We start from the raw sequence: 18,907 nt of genomic DNA, 5'->3' as shown, positions 1-18,907 counted from the left end.
CAAATGCAATTCATCATAGATAAATATAGCCAAGTATCCTGAGACTGACAGAGCAATTTGTCAATAGGTAATTTACAGCTCAGATTTATTAATTAAATATGATATGCTACTAATAACAAGATTAAGTTTATTTTTAGAACTATGGTGTTCCTCATTATAAAGGAGTTCTCATCTTCTCTTTGGTCCACAAATATTAAATGTTTAGGAGGTTATTAGTATTCATGAGTTCCCTCATTGCCAAAGGGTGTCAAAGGGGCTATGAAGTAGTTTGTGAATCCGCATTCAGCAGAGAGACAGGGAGCGTGTGCTGATGGGGCCAGTGATTCAGTCTAGAGATTCAAGTCACTGCAACTGTGTGAAAAGAACTTCTGTTAAAAAGCATCTGTACTGCATGGACTACAAGCGATTATTTATTTACTCATGGATTATGTTACTGGAAAAACAGATGGAGTAAAAATCAGTGATTGTGAGCAGGAACTTCTAAAATATTTCTTTATAAATCATCAGTGAACTGAAGAGAATGAAGGAAATATAATAATTTTAGCAATGGCTAATCACCTGAGATTTTTTCCCTGAAAGGATATACTTCCAGATATTACACAGGTGAGTTTATGGATAAAGTTTGTTCTAACTTCCTGTGTCTTTTTACCTTTGTTTTTCAGGTGGTATGTACTTTTGGCAGGTATTGATAGAATGAGAAATGCTAAGTGAACAGCTATATACTCTATTTTTATATTTTTGCAGTATCTTTCTATGTATTTTGAATATATATTATAGATATTTATGTTCAGACAGGTATATATTGATTTAATATACATCATTGACTGACTTTGTTTCAGTTTTGTATAGTTGTATGCACTGCGGGGTATATTTTATGCAACTATGAAAACACAGAGTGTTATTGCACTGTGTTTATTTCATGGAATTTGCCTCAGGGTTTATTATGAAAGCCTCTAGCTCTTACTGCTATTTTGTTAAGTGTTTTTAATAGTAATAGTTCATTCCCACAGATATAAGTGGAATAAGCTTTTTACAGTAACTAGCAAAACTGTAAGTTCTCTTTTCTTACACAACACTGTCTGCTGAAATGTAAACATGGCTTTAATTTTGCTTTGTGCAGTGCAGAAATCATTTCAGATTGGCTACACCTCAAGTGCATATATTTCAGCAGAAAGTATAGGCATTTTTTTTCCTTCTTTTGCCCCCATGTGAGGCGCCGTGAAGGGGTTGAGAGTTGAGTGCGGTGCTGAAGGACAGCGCCAGGGCGCCCAGGTCTTCTGCCACCTGCAAGGGAGGCTGCCTTTACTGGTTTTCTTCAAGGAAAAACAAATGAATCAATTCACTGACAGTTGTTTCTCAGTGCAAATGTTCTAACTTTTTTTCTAACTTATTGGACCAGAATGTACTGAACAGAATGTATTTAGGATGAACTAAAATTTAATTACAAATATGTTATCATTACAATATTTTTGAAATACAAGTTGTCCATAAAACAAGTGTACAAATAGGTTGTGTATAAATTGTTAGCATAGGCACTGATGATATATATCTCTCTGCCAGGTTTCTCCAAGTGATAGCCAGAAATGTATCAGGAAAATGTTGTTTTCTAAGGGTATGCAATTAGATGGTATAAGATGGTGGCATTCTAAATGCCAGTTTTTTTTTTTTTTTTGAAGCTGTCACAATTAATGTCAAAGAATAAACCAGCTCAGAGATTAGATGAATGCAAAGGAAGCTTAGTCTTTTGCCCTATTTGCTTAGTTATGACAAGTGGAAGCATCAGACAGCTGAGGGATTTGACATTCAGAATCCTGGTCCAAACCCTTCAAGCTGTGTTGTAGAAAACTAATAGCTGTTTTATGCATACTAGAACACTTGAAATTCAATAGAACAAAGTCAACAATGTAATTAACAATTATTTTTTAATTCCTTGACATTTTTGTCCTTTTATGTTTATTGCTGTAAATAATAATGTTGTATAAATCAGTATGTCAACAAAATAGAGGTCAACAGAAGTATTTGCAATTTTTTCCCTTTTTCTTGCTAACACAGTGATTCAAAAACTCAGAAAAACTCAAAAAGTTACAGAAATGACAAGAACTCAAAATGGGAACAAAATGACTACCAAATGCTTTGAACAGGAGGCATCCCCTGCACCACAGAAGTAGTCACTAAATTTTATTCTGGGTGCTAGTTGAAAAGACTTCCTATGTCTCCACAAAATTAGGCATGTGTGATTCTTCATCTCCAGTTTTCACCACTGCCCTCTGCTTGAAATAGCAAGATGCTGTCTCCTCCAGAGAGGCAAAGCAGCGAATACTGTTGCCTTCCAGCAGCCTGTGGGCTTGAATAGGGGGTCTTGTCCTCTCCACAGAGGAAAAAGGAACCTGTTCAGAACCCGAAGGGAGTAAGAAGGCTGTTGGCAAGCTCTATTATATTGAAGTATTTCAGAACAACCCAAAAGAGTATTAAAATAATGAATGAGTAGGATTTAACCTAAGAATTCTCATTCTGTGATCTTTCCATCTTTCCATCCTAAAAAAAAGATAAACCTCCCTAAATCTTCTCAAATTGTAGAAAAAAAAATATTCATCAGTTTTATCAGGCACTTCAGCAAAAATTTTGTAACATTCATCACTTCTTTTTAAATCAATTTGCTATTTGAAGAATAATGAATACTATGTTCTTAGATGTGGGGCAATCCTGACTCATTTTTCGTTTGTGTTGCAAAGTTTGTGAAAAGCAAGATAAAGAACTATATGTGTATACTAGGAACAAAAGTAACTTCTAGCTTAGGTGTTTTGTAAATTCAAGTTTCTGGTGTTCTATGAACAATGAAAACTTCATTATTTAGTGACCATTATAACTTTAAAAAGCAGTAGTATATATAACCTATAAATATCTGTACTATATTACGGACATGATTTTTGTTAAGACCAAGAACAGATTATTTATTTCCCCCAAGAAACTCTTGTTCAATAACTTTTCATTAGCTGTCCGATGTGAAGACATGTAGAGATCACAGAGATCTTCATAAGATTTTGTCAAAATTGGTAGCTGGAGAGGAGAGAGATGCAGTCAGTGCCCAGCGAAGGACAGATTGAAACAGGAACTCCATAGTTTACCTGCTTCATTCAGTCTGCTGTTTAGCCATGACTCATTCATACAGCTGGATACCAGCATTAGCATGTGCTGCCTTGTTCCTCAAATGGTATTTAAGGTATATAGAAAGAATTTGAATGCTGTGCTTGGTCTCTGAAAGTTTTATCTAGAGTTGTCAATCTAGACAATCTAGTCTAGACAATCTGATTGACAATCTAGAGTGGTTTCTGAGCTTCATGAAAAAAGTTGTTCATTACTATCATCATGACTGTTATGACATACACTGCAGGAATGTGGACAATTAAGTGTCTTTATGGAAACGAGTACTTGAATAGTAGATACTTATTGATTATGAGCTGCTTCATATTAAAAAGATGCTCTCTATGACTTTTGCAACTGTACAGAATCACATCCACCCTCTAGGGTGGGATGCAGGAGAGGTTGCTTCATTCATCACTGGTGTGATGAGTATGCATTCAGTAGGCTGTTCATATATTAAAGCATACCTCCCCCCCCAATTAAAGCTGTTTGTTCTAGAACTGAAAGCAGAAACACTACTTTTTTTCAAGAGAATGGCATAAACATGTTTTTATAAACAGTAAATTTCACTAATAACAAATGTCAATAAACACATTTTATATAAAGAGCTTCATGTTTCTATTCTATATTGCTGTACCAATAGCTTGAAGGGAGTAGGTATGATCCATGTCTTAGCAACTTCTATATCCTGTCTATCATCTAGTAATCATCTAGTAACTTAAGGCTCCACTTTTTGCAATGCAGTGTTCCAAAAATGCTGTTTTCAACCATAGCAGACATGCTATGCCTGAAGCATTTGTCAGAAATGTTACATGTTCAAGCCTTCTGTCTCTGCACTGTGCATGTTTGCAGCCAGCCAGTCCGGCCAGTCAGGTTGAAGTCTGGCACAGAGAAATCTACCTTCAGATGTGTACAGAGATGTGTTTATTTGTTACTTCAGTATGTAAAATGCATTGAAGGGAAGCTATGACTCAGCTTTTGCAAACATGCAGTCACTCTTGAGAGAGCTTCATATAATACAGAGATAATATAGACATGAAACAGAGGCAAATTCAGAATGTTAGCACTCAGGTGCTCATATATCTAATTTTTCTGTTTGCATCATCGGTACTTGAAATTGTGTGCACAGAGTTAAAGTGTCTTAGAAAATGTGTCTTTCATTAGAGCAAGAACTTTGGAGCTTTACAGAATCTTATTAGTACAAATAACTTGAGCTCAAGGAGGAGAAGTGCTCCTGTGAGAAGGGTTTGAAGCCAAGCATGTCCTGTTTTAATGGCCCACATGCATTTTAATATTTGCCTAAAATATGGTGTCATTCTTTCAATTCATATCTTTTATGTGTTGAGTTTTATAACTTCTTACAGGCTTTCAGAAAGATATTCTCTTATTCTGAAAGTGGAAAATACTGTAAGGCATTTTTGCCTTTGATATGTGTCTGAGAGTGTGTGTGTGTGCCCATGCTTGCATGTAAGGGAGTGTGTGTTGTCAAAGTCATACAACAAAAGATACAAGGGAATTTTACATAAGAATATGAAAATACAAGTGTTCTTCCCTCTTTTCTGTGCAAAACCAAAAGCCAACCATTAAAGTTACAGTAGGGGTGAGAGGAAGAAAGACAGAACCTATTTTAAGCTTAATTAGCCTCAGGTGGTCCTCTGAAAATGTATCTGAGTACTGCAGTTCAGCACAGCACACTGTTGTGTCTGTAAAGCAGTAAATATTTTTATTTGGAATTAATAGGAGGAAATCCTAAGTGCCGAACACAGTTAAATACCTGTACAGAGATTGATAATTACCGTTTGTTTGAGCGTCACTTATGCAAAGATGTTAGTTCTCCTGCTGCTTCCTTAAAAGTGGCATCTGTTTCTGCTCTTGCATATAGTTGCATATTAAGGAATCTTGGCAACTGTAGGTCAAACACAATTGAGATTTACAATATTTTATGCCTCCCTAGGGTCTCTTTGGATGGGACTGATCTAAGCTGTAGCAGGTCCAGATCCATAGACTGTAAGATCCTCCCCATGTGCTGGTTCCTCCTCTGCAGGCTCCTTCATTCCTCACTGGCTAAATTTCTAGCTCTCTGAAACTCTGTAACCTGTGCCTATACATCCTTTCTTTCTGTTTTTTGCGGGGTGATAGTGGGGAGGTCATCACGTCTGCTGGGAGGGAATTTGAGGTTGCTAACATGACTGGCCCTCAACAAATAGATTTCACTTTTGTCTTCAAAATATAGAATTACTTAAAAAAATCTAAAAACTGATTTAATGAGTACATCTTAAGTGAGTCTGGCTACATTTCAAATTTCTAGGTCTCTGCAGAGCAATATCTAACTTATTATTGCCATAAGAGCTAAGGTACTGCTTGGTTTTAGCATTATCAGGACTGTATATTACCATGTCCTGTGCCTATATGAGATTATTCCCTAGAATGTGTTTCTGAATACTTCGTTCAGTCTTTATGTGTGGGACCAGAAAGGCAATTGATATAGAAACATTCAAATGGAATGAAATAGCTAAGGAAAATGAAACAGAACTAACAGGGCAGTTTGTCTCTCTGCCAGTCAATGGAATTTCCCTTAGGTTATTAGTTGGTTTGCCTGGAAATTACTTTTCCTTCATATTATGACTGTTGCATTTACTTTCAAAAAAAGTGAGAGCGCAAAAATGCAGAAAATGCTCCTGGTTATTTTGTCTCTTCTATCTGTGAAGTACGAAAACATAGATGATAATCTGGTGGATCTTAAGGCTCCTACAAACAACACCTACAAGATATACGTATTAACCTCAATGTGGTCTCCTCACCCATATTCATTTTCTTTGTCAGTAAAATTGCTGTTCTGTTGCTGTCTGTTGTCATAAACACATTCAGGAGGACTTCATGTGACTTTTAAATGTCATGATTCCTTGTTTCAGTAACTTTGACAAGATTTCAGGGAAGTGTTCTTATTTCTTTTCCCCCTCATAAAAAATAATAATAATATGCAATGTACGCATATTATGCATATGCAGTATGCAGTGGGAATGTATGATCTGAGGAATGTCAGTTTAACCACATATACATTTTCAAGTAATGAAAATATAGCAAGTCTTGACATTAATTTACTAATAAAAAGCTTTTGGTTTTTGCAACCCCTTTACGCAAGCAAATTAACATGTTTGTTTTTACTTTGTAACTGTAGTACATTTACTCCTAAAATGCAAGGCAGACGGATGGGGACGTCAGGGAGAATCACTAAGAGCACAAGTGTGAGCGGCGAGATGTACAAGCTGGAGCACAACGACGGGAGTCAGTCGGACACGGCTGTGGGTACAGTTGGAACAGGTGGGAAGAAAAGACGTTCCAGCCTTAGTGCCAAAGTGGTTGCCATAGTGTCCCGCAGGAGCAGAAGCACATCTCAGCTTAGCCAAACAGGTGAGTGAGGCACATGCTGTTTGCAAACAGGAATCACCAAGCGTAGTTTATCATCATTTCATCTGTGGTATCCATGTTACATGTATCTTGATATAGACTCCTCAAGCGAAGAGTTTCCAGCTCGGAAAGGATTTTTGAGGTACTAAGTTTGTCTGATCATTAGCCATCTACAAGAAGTCATACACAAAAACCTGTGTGAAAGTAGGCAAAGAAACACAAAGGAAAATATGTGGGTATCAGCAGTGGATAATGCTTTGGCTAAGAGCAGTCTTTTATTTATATGAAATTTCTTTTAGCAGGAAAGCTGAGTGCAAATAAGGGAATTAAAATCTGAGCAAATGAATGTCAGTTATGTAAACTGTATAAAGAGTTATACCTGCAGTACTGAAAAATATGTTTTAAGAAACTATTTTTGATTTGGTAGTTGAATAAACCCAGTATTTTTTCTTTAAAAACGACACTGTCAGAAAAAGGTCAGTGAATTCAGATGAGTTAGATTACAGCATGATGCTTCATTAGGAGCATAGGATTTCCAATCCTTTATTACTACTTCAGAAATCTTAAAAGCATCATATCTTAATGGCCTGGAGGAAAGAAAGCTCATATAGACAGACGCAAAAGGAAGAATATTTTAAAGTCTGTGTCCTACTCCCATTTAACTCCAGCGAAGACTTTTGTTCTCATCTTCGGTTGGAGCAGGATCTGACCCTAAGGGTTCTTTCTTACTAAAAGAAAAGGGTGAAAAAAAAAGAAAAGCTTCAGCCTAGCATCGAATACAATCATATTGCAGCACTCCATAGTCAGGATAATCTAAACTAAGGTAAGTAATGAATTGTTTATTCATATTATAAAATATATCACTCTTTTCCCCTGTTTTTCTTTTATTGTCAGCCATAGCATTGGTTCTTTCAAAATACAAAGTTGTCAACTTTAACAAATAGATTTTAATACCTTTTTGCACTAATCAGTTATGATTTTTAAGACAGAAAGTGCTTAATCATGCAGCTGGACTGAATGAGAGATTTAGTAGCCATATTTGAAGCCCAAAATTGAAAGCAAGATTTTATTGCTCAAAAATGCTGGAGGATCTTTAGCATTCTGCCTGAATATTGGAACTATTTTAACTATTTTACAGAACATTCTTATGATGGAATCTGGCATTCCTTTCAGTTGCTAAATCACATTGCAATAGTATTGACTATACCAGAACAAATCTTTGCTCCGTCTTACTCAGTACTCCAGCTCTGACCAGGAATCAGGTCTGTATGATTAAGAAGGCTACAAGGCTTAGGATTATTTGCCTATCATGGACTTTTTGTCTTACTCCTCAAAGAGTTTATATTTAATTTAAAATATAAACTATGACTTCTGAACATATTTTGACATTATCTATTTAAAGTTCAGATGTTCTCATTTTCATATAAAGATAGCATTGCTCTCTCAGTTTTGCTGAGTTGAATTTTCAAAACAATAGGAATTTTGCAAAGAATGGGACATCTTGCCCAAAGCAATAATGTAGTGCAAACACCAAGTCAAATAGAAAAATTATGATTCTGTACTATTCAGTGTTGTAAAACAAAGTAGAGTGTGGGTTTTAGTTTGCTTTACATTGTCTCAGGCAAACAGTAGCAAATGTGATATAATGAGAGCAGAGAGGATGTGGCATATTTTATCAGCCAATATTTTTGCATTTAATTATGTGTCAAAAATCAGCGAGTTGAATTAATGAATTTTTTTAGCTTAGTATGATACTTTATATGGGACTTGACTTTTTTTTTTCCAAAAATAACCCCTCTTTGTTGGAGGCTAAATACTCATGTCCTAAATCAGGGAAACACTTTCTTGCAAATATGAAAAATAAATGAGATTTTGGCCAGAGAGTCCTTGTGAGATAAATAACCCCATAGTAATTTAGTTTTGTTTCTGCCAAAACACTTTAGTCATCAGTCTGGGTGTGTAAAGCTAATATATGAGAGATTGTTAGAGGCACAAATTTTTACTTCTGAAACTAGTTTAGGATAATATCTTAGATTAAAGAAGCTGCTATTGGGCTAGAGGTTAGAGGGTACATGAGGGGAAGAAGAAACTAAAAAAACTAAAATTTAATTGAATGTGTTCTGCTTAGGTAACTGAATACTGTCTCCACCATTTACAGTAAAAAATCTGTTTTCCTGATATACTATAAGCTAGACCCTTAATCAATATAGTAGTCACACGCTGAAGTATTATAACATTGATATGAGAATGTACAGGCCTGCACAAAAGTGGTGTCAGATATGAACTTCTGCTACGGATCTTCAATAACTGAAGGTATGCTGTTAACATGAGGTATAAAAAGTACAGAAATGTATGAACAGGGTCCATTGCTTCCGGAATTAATCAGGCAACTTAAAAAGAAACAATGTTTTTTGAGACTTTCATGTCTGAAAATAATTCTCATGATTTATGTATACGTTTGGTTCTGAGAACTCAGTCAAAACAGAAGACTAGAAATGAAAGGCGTGATGTTTGTTGAAAATCTGTGGTTCCATAGATTGCAGTTTACTAATGTCTTCCAAGGTAGTTAAATCAACATTTATCATTCTTTTTTCCATTTAAAAAAAAAAGATGATCAGAAAGGCTGAATGCCACTTTTTACAGAAGAATCTTGCTTTTAGCATATTGTACATGTTTAATCTTATATAAGATAGAAATGGTTTGTATGAAATAACTACTAGATAGCAATTATTGTTCAGTGATAATCTTTTTTACACATATGAGAAGTGTGTGTGTTTATGCGTGTGTGAGCCTGTGCTTGCATGTATGTGTGTAGATATATACACATTAGTCTTGTTGCATAAATAATGTGCATATATGATTTAGAAGGATCTACGATCACCTTATTTTGTGCTTGTATCCCTTCTTGGTCAGTGTTGTTGGAAAACTTTTTTTCTGAATTTATGCCTTGTAGTATTGTTAGTGAAAAAGTCCTTTTCTAATTTTCCATAAATCTGCAAAGAAAAGCTCATATTTCTATGGGATTTTTCTTCCATTTATATTTAAGATTTCTTTACTTTTTATTATGGTACATTAAAATAATGTTTTTTCTACTTCAAATGGTTTGCTAATTGAACTAGGGTACATTTTTTAGTTTGTTGAAAAATGTTTGCAATCTGCTGACTGCATTTCTACTGAGAATGCAGCTTATGCTATCAGAGGTAAATAAGACCACAAAAATGAAAACTGGTCATGATGTATTTTATAATATTTTCTTTATCATACAGCTTGCCCAGGTTTCTTGTCTTTGTCTGCTTTTATAAACCTTTAAGTGTAGATTTTTCAAGTACTTACAGCAAATAAATTTTAAGAATTCTGTAAGATTGAGAATTCCTGTCACTGTAGATTCACATAGTGTCACATTTCTATGGCATATTCAGCATGACGTAGTTGCCTGCCAGAAGAAGTTGTGTACTACAAGGTGGAGCTGAAATCAAATATTCTCATAAACTGAAAATTGGTGGCAAAAACACCATTCACCTGTGTGTGTACATGTGAACTGAACACATACAAAGTAGCTTTAAACATCAAAGAAAAGGTCTTTTCATGCTCACACAGACAGACTTGGAAGGATGTCTGATCACTGCAGTCAGACAGAAACTAGCAATCTGAGCAAAAGATCTGAGCAATTTTGGAAAAGAAATTATCATCTCAATGAGAAATTGTCAGCAAGCAGTCAAATACTAATAATCATGTTTTCCACAGTATAGATTGTAGAAGTGATATTGTTATGTGCTCATTACAGCTTTAAGAAAATTTCTTAGTCTAGTTGACTGTCTCATGTTTCGTTATTTGAGAACAATTTTAATAATTCCTTCTGTTATGGCTTTGTTGGATCATTGTAGTTTAGGCAATATTTCGGAAAGACAGCACCAACCATTACGTTAAGAAAGCATGCTGTAGTGATTCAGAATATGATAACTCGCTAACAGACTACTCACATGAAAATTAAGCAGAGAATAGGAGCCTTCCTGCCTCAGAGCTTCAGCGTTTTACTGTAGACACCAAAAGGAAGAATCCTAATCTTACATTTTTGCAATATTTGTTCAGTCATACCAGCAAGGATATTTTTTCCATACATCCTAGTAGTAATTTTACAAGATAACAAGAGATTTCATACAGGTCTAGGTATTAGTAGGGAAAGATAATGCAGATGATATCAGTAATAATATATGCCTGAAGGTGGAGACTTTGGAGAGAAAGAGGGATAGTTTGTTTGTTTTTTACCTCCAGAACGCCATTGCTTCTTTTCATCAACTCAGGGAAATAATTTTGTTATTTTTTAGAAGGGTCACAATGACCTTTTCTTTTAGTGGTCGGTCTTTTTTTTTCACATTTCCATTTGATTGATCAAGTCTTGACTATAAAAAATGACCAGAATACTTCTGAGAATCTGCTTCTGAGCTTACTTTTCCGTCACTGTAGTGAAAGAAATTGTGCTTATTAAAAAGTTACATTTATTTTATAATAAATGTGATTGGTAGACAGAAAAAAGTTCTGTAAATATACTTTGCCTGGACTTCAGTAAATCATATGTTACTATTAGATTTGATGGAGAATATGCAGATTATTGAGGAAGGCAGTTTGTCTTGGAAGACACTGGTTAAGAGGGAGACAGCATCTGATTTTAAGAAAACAACAGCCAGATAATGCTGACTGGTTGAGCTCCTAAGACAAAAATCATGGGCAGATATTAGTATTTTAATGAGATGCAGCAGGTATGCTGCTAGAATATGCCAGTGACATTGAGCTGGAAAACATACTGCTTCCAGAAGATATAAAGGAAGTGCTGATGAGCTCGAGGACTGGAATAATAGAATTAGGATAAAATGTAGCTACATAGATTGCAAGATCATTCCTTGCAAAATGACAAATCAGGATTTCCAGGAGCCTGTCATCTGGAAGCATCAGAAGAAAACATGAGTATAATAGAAATTCCAGGATAAATGTAATATAGCAGTAAGATCTGACCATGAGAAACCAAGTGCTACCCTAGATGAATCAGGCAAATTACTTCCCAGGAGCTAAGGCAATGTTTGATGGAACAACATAATTGTATGAGGCTCAGTTGGCAGCTCATCTGGAATACTGGTCACTCACATTCAAAAAAATGAATGCTAGCTAAATGTGGGAATAGAGACCTTGAAGGATGATTTATTGCCTGATTTATTCAGTCTATAAAAATGAAGGTTGTAAAGGGATATGCTTGTTCTATAAAAATTCAATGACAATAAACACCAGAAAAGGCAGAAGAGTGTTTGAATGTGAAGGGCAATGTTGTCAATATCTGTGGTATAAGAATGGCTATCATGAATAACTTTTAGCTTTGTCTAGAAAGTAAAAAAAAACAAAGTTTTTAGCAGAACAAAGCTATCTTAATCTTACCTATGCATTTAGCGTGGTAGGGATGAAATAAGTTGGGTTTTTTGTTCTGTAGCTAGCAAAATATCCTGTCTGTTATTGCAGTTTTTCTTTTCTTTTGTTGTGTTTGTTTTTATGACCATCTCCTGTTCATCTAGATAAAATGCTGCAAGAATCCTATTTTTCTGACAGTGAAGTAGACCAGAGAATGTTCTTAGAAACAAGAATTACTATGAGTTAAAACTATGCAATTACCTTCTGCATATATAGTTATTCCACAGGGTTAGTTTTTCTTCTGTAATTCACTTTTGTGTTCACTGTGTTTTGGAGGAGCGTTTCCAAGTATTTGTTTGCACTGACTGTTTAGCTCTGCAAGAATGCCTTGTTACCTACAGGTATCTCCATTTCATTATCTAAGACTCCACACTTTGCAAAGCCTTTCTTCTACATTACACTGTACTTGTTAACTAACTCTCAGCAACCTGTCACCTGTGTGGCACCTATGGCACCATAGCCATCCAACGAGATCTGGCTTGTTGTTTAATATTGTCTCATTGAGAGTCTTCTCTGTCTTGGCTGCTAATTCTCCCAGAGCAGGCCATTAAAATTTGCTTTGCATAATTGTGGTGATCTGTGAGGACATTTACTCACAAAAAAATCCACAAGAAGGAAGAATGTGGGAAGACTGATATTAACATGCATTTTTCATTACAGCCAGTCTGAAAAAAAAAAAAAAAAAAACCACACACATCTTTTTACTGCATCAACAATGCTGGTGGTGGTGCTTTAGGGACAGTGACAAGAGCTGGACTCTTAAACGTAGCAACCCAATAGCACTCAACGCCTTTGGAAGTAGCAAAAGTTACATTCTGATCCCAAAGGTTTCTGCAGCAGAGGAGGGAAACAACAGATGAAGAATAATATTAAAACAAAGCGAAAAGACATGATTATTTTTGTATGAGGAGCTCTTTGTTCTGGTAGTGATACTTACTTCTTTTGAAACTATTGAGTGAATGTAAGCATGTTCTCTTTTATTTACTGTTGCCGTCCAGCTGAGGAATTCACTGCCCTTAATAGAAACATAATTCAGCTCCAGCTACTCATCTTCCAAAAGATTTCCTAATAAGGGCTAGTATTTTCAAACAAAGTCCAGCCGCTCAGTTGAATTAGTCTTACATGTGGTTCTTTTCCTTTTTCCTGAAATATAAATTTGGCTTTGTCTCCTGTGTGCAGTTGATTAACTTGTAATCAGAAGTATTCATTTGCTGTTCTGTTTATTTGTACTTTCTCCGTAGATTTTTAGCAGAGATATTACCACAGTAATTGAACTCTATTAACTGTACTTTTGGCTGTTTCCAACATAGAGGCAGTATGGGCTTCAGGAGACTTTATTCCTTTCAAAAAGTACAATCTTGATTTAGCTAAACTGTGATAGACATGTTGCAGAAATATAATTTCAAAATATGACAAATGCATTTAATTAAAGTGTAGGTTGTGTATTCTGTATTAAGCGGAAATCATTCTATAAAATGATTTTATGAAATATTTTGTAGAAAGGCCTACTGATAATTCTTAGTGGGTTTTACTGAGTTTTGTTTAAAAAGAATGATTGTTTTCTTTTTCAACTGATTACCATCTAGTTCACAAATTTTAGTGCAAACATACCCTAAGCTGAAATATTGTCAGAATTAAGGCAGAAAAAAAAGGAAATAAAGCAATTGCAAAACACTGTAAATAGGGAGAAAAAAAAAAGTGTTCAGAGAAGACTGTATGTAAATGTCTGCCTATAGCAGAATCACAGAATGGCTGAGCTTGGAAGAAACCTTTGGAAGTCATTGAGTCCAATCCTCCTACTCAAAGGAGGGTCACATTAAACATTAATTTTATTACTAGTTACCTGATTTCTCCTAGTCATGTATGAAATAATTTGCAATATTTCTTTCTGGAACTGGGATTTTGTAGGAAGTTTTAGAGTACCTGCAGTCCTCTGGAGAAGTATTCATGTTCTGTGGCTCAGGAGGGAATTTCTGTCTCACAGAAAAATAAACCACTTGTGCATTCAATTGTGTGATCTGGTGAAATTAATCACTAAAATTAATCTCTTCTTTTTTTTCTTAAACTGAAATTAATGTATTTTTTCTTTCCCAAATAGTACTTCTGTCAACACAAATAATGTTTGGGTTTGGTTTGAATGAAGTACCTTGTTTAGAATGAAACAACTCAATTTTTAAGCACTGATTTGGGAGTTAACATTGTCCATTTTAAAACCAGGAAGAGTGGAAATGGTTAGATCTGCAGTCACAGGATTGTTCCTAGTAAGGGAAGTCTGGAAAGAAGTGACTAGTACACTCACAAAGTCCTCTACTCAAATGCATGTCCAAGACTCTGTTAACCTTGCTATGTTTCATTGAGTATTACAGACCCTAATACAATGACCATTTCCTTGCAACTCTTACTAAATGTAAGAAAGTTGTAGAAATCAGTTCCAAATATTTGAGAGAAAGAGAAATTTTGAAATCTGGCCAATATGGTATGATATTTCTTACAGAGCATTTTGGGTATTATTTCTCTCATGTAATTGAATTTGCAATAATTTAAAAAAATGTTTTTTAAATATTCTTAGTTCCTCCCTGTGAGCACACAACTGAGTTTTTTTTTTTTTTTTTTTTTTTTTTTACAAATCATCTTTAATATTTTCCTTGCTTGCTTGTAGTTTCTATGTATCTACAATCCTACAATCAAGGACAAAGTGGGCCTCTGCATCTAAGTATGGACATAACTTGTTCTCTGTTTGCAACATACTAGTTCGTATTCCTTTAACCTACTTTTCAATACATCATTATGAATATAGGAAGACACTTTTTCTTTTTTACCTTGCCATCTATGGGAGGAAGTCTTGATCCTTCTCCTCTAATCATTACTGGAGAGGCCACATCTGGAGCGGCCATATTAACGTATTAAACATCTTAAAAGCTTGGTATAAGAGAGAAGAGCTAATTGCACATTTGATGCTAAGATGCTGGTAAGCTCAACATACATGTGTTGAGCTGAAAGGAAAGAAGTATTAGATTCAAAGGCTCTTTATGTTTTTATATCTTATTCGGGGAGTTTTACAACTGTGCAGGTGAAGAGACCTTTGAGGTAATTATGTTTGTTTTTTTTTTTCTCTTTTTTTGGGCTAGAAGTAGAAATACGAGCAACAGAACCCATATCAAAACAAATAAACATAACCTAGAACAAAGCAGACCATCAACAGATGTTTTCTAAAGGATGTTCAAGAATCATATAATTTGCTGCTTTTGTTGCTCATGATGATGTTAATATATATTTATACATGATCTACATATCTATAATTAATAGAATTCTATGATACACAGTGATCACAGATAACAGCTCTTAGATACTATGAATTTCAAATCATAAGCAATGAAATAATTAAAATTTCAACGAACAAATTTCACCTAGCTCTGCAGGGCCGTGAGAGCAGACGGGAAGAGCATCTGTGCGGTACTTCATCTCCCTGTGCAGAAGCTCTGCATGTGAATACAGAAGCTCTGTGCAGCAACTCCCTCCTCCATTTTTATTTACAGATTAGAAAGAGAATTTGGGTTCAGCTGGCTGCAACCCAGATAACAGCAAAGCTGCAGGAGAGGGAAGCACAGGTGATGAGCAAAGAGTCATAGACCTGCGAGAACCAGCCTCATGCCCACATGGATTGGTCTTTCAGTGTATCCCCAGCCAGGGCTATTGGTCAGCCAAATATGCTGTTGTCTTTGTCGCCAAGAAGGAGCAACAGTCTGATATACACTGTGTGACAAAGGAATTTGATCTCCGATTGTGCCCTGGGACAGGTATTGGCCAGAGTCTCTTCTGTGCTTTAGATACCACATGAATTAAACTAACATCAGTAATAACCAGTCTTAAAATAGTGAAAAGACAGAAGAGATGAAAATGAGAACATCATAAAACTTCCTTGTTCAGAGGTCATTAATATGCAAACTTGCTGCCTGCCGACCAATGCAATGTACAAAAATAAAATAAATAAATAAATAAATAAAAGGTTGAAGCAGTCAATGAAACTGTGGGACTCCAGAACAAAGCTCAGATTTTCACTGTCATTCACATAGGAATTATCCCATGGAAATAACTGTTTAAGTCAGTGTGAAAGGCTTATAATGAGGCTTGCAAAGAACTGAAAAATGAACTACAGCATTTTTTTTCAATAATTTGTTTTGCATTTACCTTCCAAAGTTTTCTGAGGATTGCTCTGAAATCACATTATTTAAAGTTCTTGATACTCATTGACAGACTCTCATACATATTTGATTTTATTTACACATACACAACCTTTTTTCATATCACAAAAATACTGGATTGCTGGTGCCTGATATCCTTAAGAACATAGCTTTAGAAGAAATGAAATCTTAGAAATGAGATGGTTTTCTTTTGGGAAGCTGTAAATGTCTGGCAATTCCAGTAGAAATACCATGTCTGCTGGAATTTTGACAAGTTGAAATCACCCTGCCATTTTTCTTGCATTCTAAGCTAAGAAAAATGCTAGATTTTATATTATTAAAGAAAGAAACCAAAACAGAATGGTCTGTATGAGAAGGCCGTGTGAGATGATGCCTTTTCAGGCCTTGTCAGGAAAGCAGAGAAACCTCCTTTCCTCTCCTTTGAGAAGCATCACTGGCTGATCTCTGATTTCCTCATGGCTGCTGCTCCCAAGGTGATCATATATAAGCGCATAAGGTAAATGCTGAGGCTAGAGGAAGTGTTGTCTGTCTTTCACTTTGTTTTTGTGATATGTGAAGCATGTGGGTGGACATGAAGAATGTGGGCGGACAAGGTAGAGTGGATGCGCAAAACGGAAGCACAACTTCTGTCTTTCAAGATTGGGTAACTTGTTTTGTTTTAAACAAACAGTGCGTGAAACTGAATCGATACATGTTTTCTGGAGCCTTTTGTGTCTTTGGGGTAAAAATCAGTGTCTTGAGAATCCATTTATTTGGAATGTTTTCTATTTTCTCTGATCTTAGGACAGAACTTGTCAGACGGGCAAATTATCTTAATACAGGTACATGCAAATAGATTTCCTTTTTTAAAGCAGGTTAAAGTATAGGAAGATATGAAGAATATATGAAGGGAAGAATCTCAGTGCCACTGTTTTGATTAGTTTTGATTTCACATTGCTGTTGATGGCTTGCGAGTTTATTTATAGCTCTGCTGTTTGATTGGATTTGATGGTGCAAAGTGTTCTGTCTCAGAGCGTGGCCAGACTGAAACACTGAATTAGATATAGAAGAAGAGACCTACGAGTTATATAAAAAAAAATAAATCATTTTTACCCAACTCTCTCCCTCTGAAAATTATCCTACTATCCATCTTCTCTCCTGTGCAGCTCTTTTCAAGAGTTCATGGTTCATGGTTTGGGGGAGGATTTCTTTGATGAGACTCATCTGCATTCTTCAGGCCAGACTCCAGAGTGACTGAAATTTTAATGGGGGAAGATCTTCAAGGGCCACTGAAAACAAATTGTTGCATAGCCGGGAAGACCTATATTTTATTTCTAATAATAGAAACTTTTGTTAAAATTTAGTGGAAAGGAATATTTTAGAGGAAAATATTTTGCAGGGAAATTTACAAGCCATATTAAGAGTCTGGTTCTTCTGCCTAGGCAGACATGTTTCAGATGATCCACAATGCAGTGAAAGGGTGATTTATCAAAGGTCATCCAAAGGATCTGATTAATCTAGGAACCAAGCTCTTTCTCTGGAGTCTCAGCAATGGCTTGATGTGTCACAGCCATTTCCAGAGTTAGATGTGACAGAACTGAGAGGCATTTGTATTGCACTTACCTGTCCTTTGGTATGAAAAATTTACAGCTCTGTCAATAGCCTCATTACAACAAGAAGAGAGCTATCAGCTCTAGCACAAGTTGGAATGGACCTTATTGTATATATGCCATCACTCTAGGGCTAGATCGGTACTTCTCAACAAATGAGCGATTGTTGTTGAATGGGGTATCCAGGAGAAGACGTGATGTAAGACACCAAGGTGGAATTAAGTGACAGTCCACACTTTGATTGCACTGAAATAGTTCTAAATACTGTTCTAGCCATACTCAGAAGCGTGACCTTTTGCAAATGAGCACCTCCAGTTTGGAACAGGCTACAGCATTGTCCCTTAAAGATTACTCATATTGTGGGTAGGAAGGAGTACTATGAAGAATAAAAAAACACCCTGCCCAGTCCCTGTCATTGTGGCTGAGAGAAAATCTTCTGGAAATATTGGTGACTGAATATTTAATGGTATGGACTGTTTCATGCACACAATGTCACTTAGTTGAGTGTGTCAGTTGCCTCCATTTCTTTACTTGCATTGGTCTAGGAGAAAAACTGAATAAGTGTGCGTTAGTAAGTAGGTATTGAATATCCTGGTGGTATGAGTAGCTCACCACTGAGCCAGTCCCACTCATGTGAGGTGTCCTTGTCTCCCTTCCTTTTCATTAGGCCTAGCAAGCGTTTTTGCTGAATGCTAGCTGGCGACAGTTTTTATAAGGACATGATGCTGACTGCAGTGAGTAATGCCGAGCCTGAGGCTGGTAATAATATGTCTCTCACAGATTTCTGTACCTTGAAAGATGAAAGGTCACTGGGGAGAATTTACCAAATACAGATGACCTGCCCAAAGCTGAACAAAATTACTTACGCACAGTTAAAATTCAGGCCTAATTATTTTAGATACAAACTCCCACTCTTGCTGACGGGACACAGCTGCATTGCTGTGGCACTGGAAATAGCAGACATTCATTGAGGAGTGTTGAAACCTCCATCCAGTAATATTTGTTCATTCATTTTTGAAAACAGTTGCTTTTAAAGCAATGTGTTGTACCATTGTGCTACGTTTTAAAACAATGATTAAACTAGTTTTGAACCAAGATAGAGATTGTATTTGT

General features: G+C 35.8%; 1 protein-coding gene across 44 annotated transcripts in view; it reads left to right on the top strand.

The window, feature by feature from the left end:
* RIMS1 (regulating synaptic membrane exocytosis 1) overlaps nucleotides 1-18,907 on the top strand; it is a 304,893-nt gene that overhangs the window by 258,205 nt on the left and 27,781 nt on the right. For 29 of the 44 annotated variants that reach the window (XM_088539870.1, XM_088539857.1, XM_088539900.1 and 26 more), the window contains one exon: nucleotides 6,320-6,552. The exons of the other annotated variants lie outside the window; for them this stretch is intronic. In XM_088539870.1, the coding sequence (XP_088395996.1) occupies nucleotides 6,320-6,552 (233 nt within the window). The remainder of the gene's footprint in view (nucleotides 1-6,319; nucleotides 6,553-18,907) is intronic. 44 annotated transcript variants of the gene reach the window in all.

This window comes from Tinamus guttatus, unplaced genomic scaffold, assembly GCF_059628265.1.
Source record: "Tinamus guttatus ecotype Peru unplaced genomic scaffold, ASM5962826v1 Tinamus_guttatus_pri_ptg000051l, whole genome shotgun sequence".
NCBI lineage: Eukaryota > Metazoa > Chordata > Aves > Tinamiformes > Tinamidae > Tinamus > Tinamus guttatus.
This window is presented reverse-complemented; position numbering and strand designations above follow the sequence as displayed.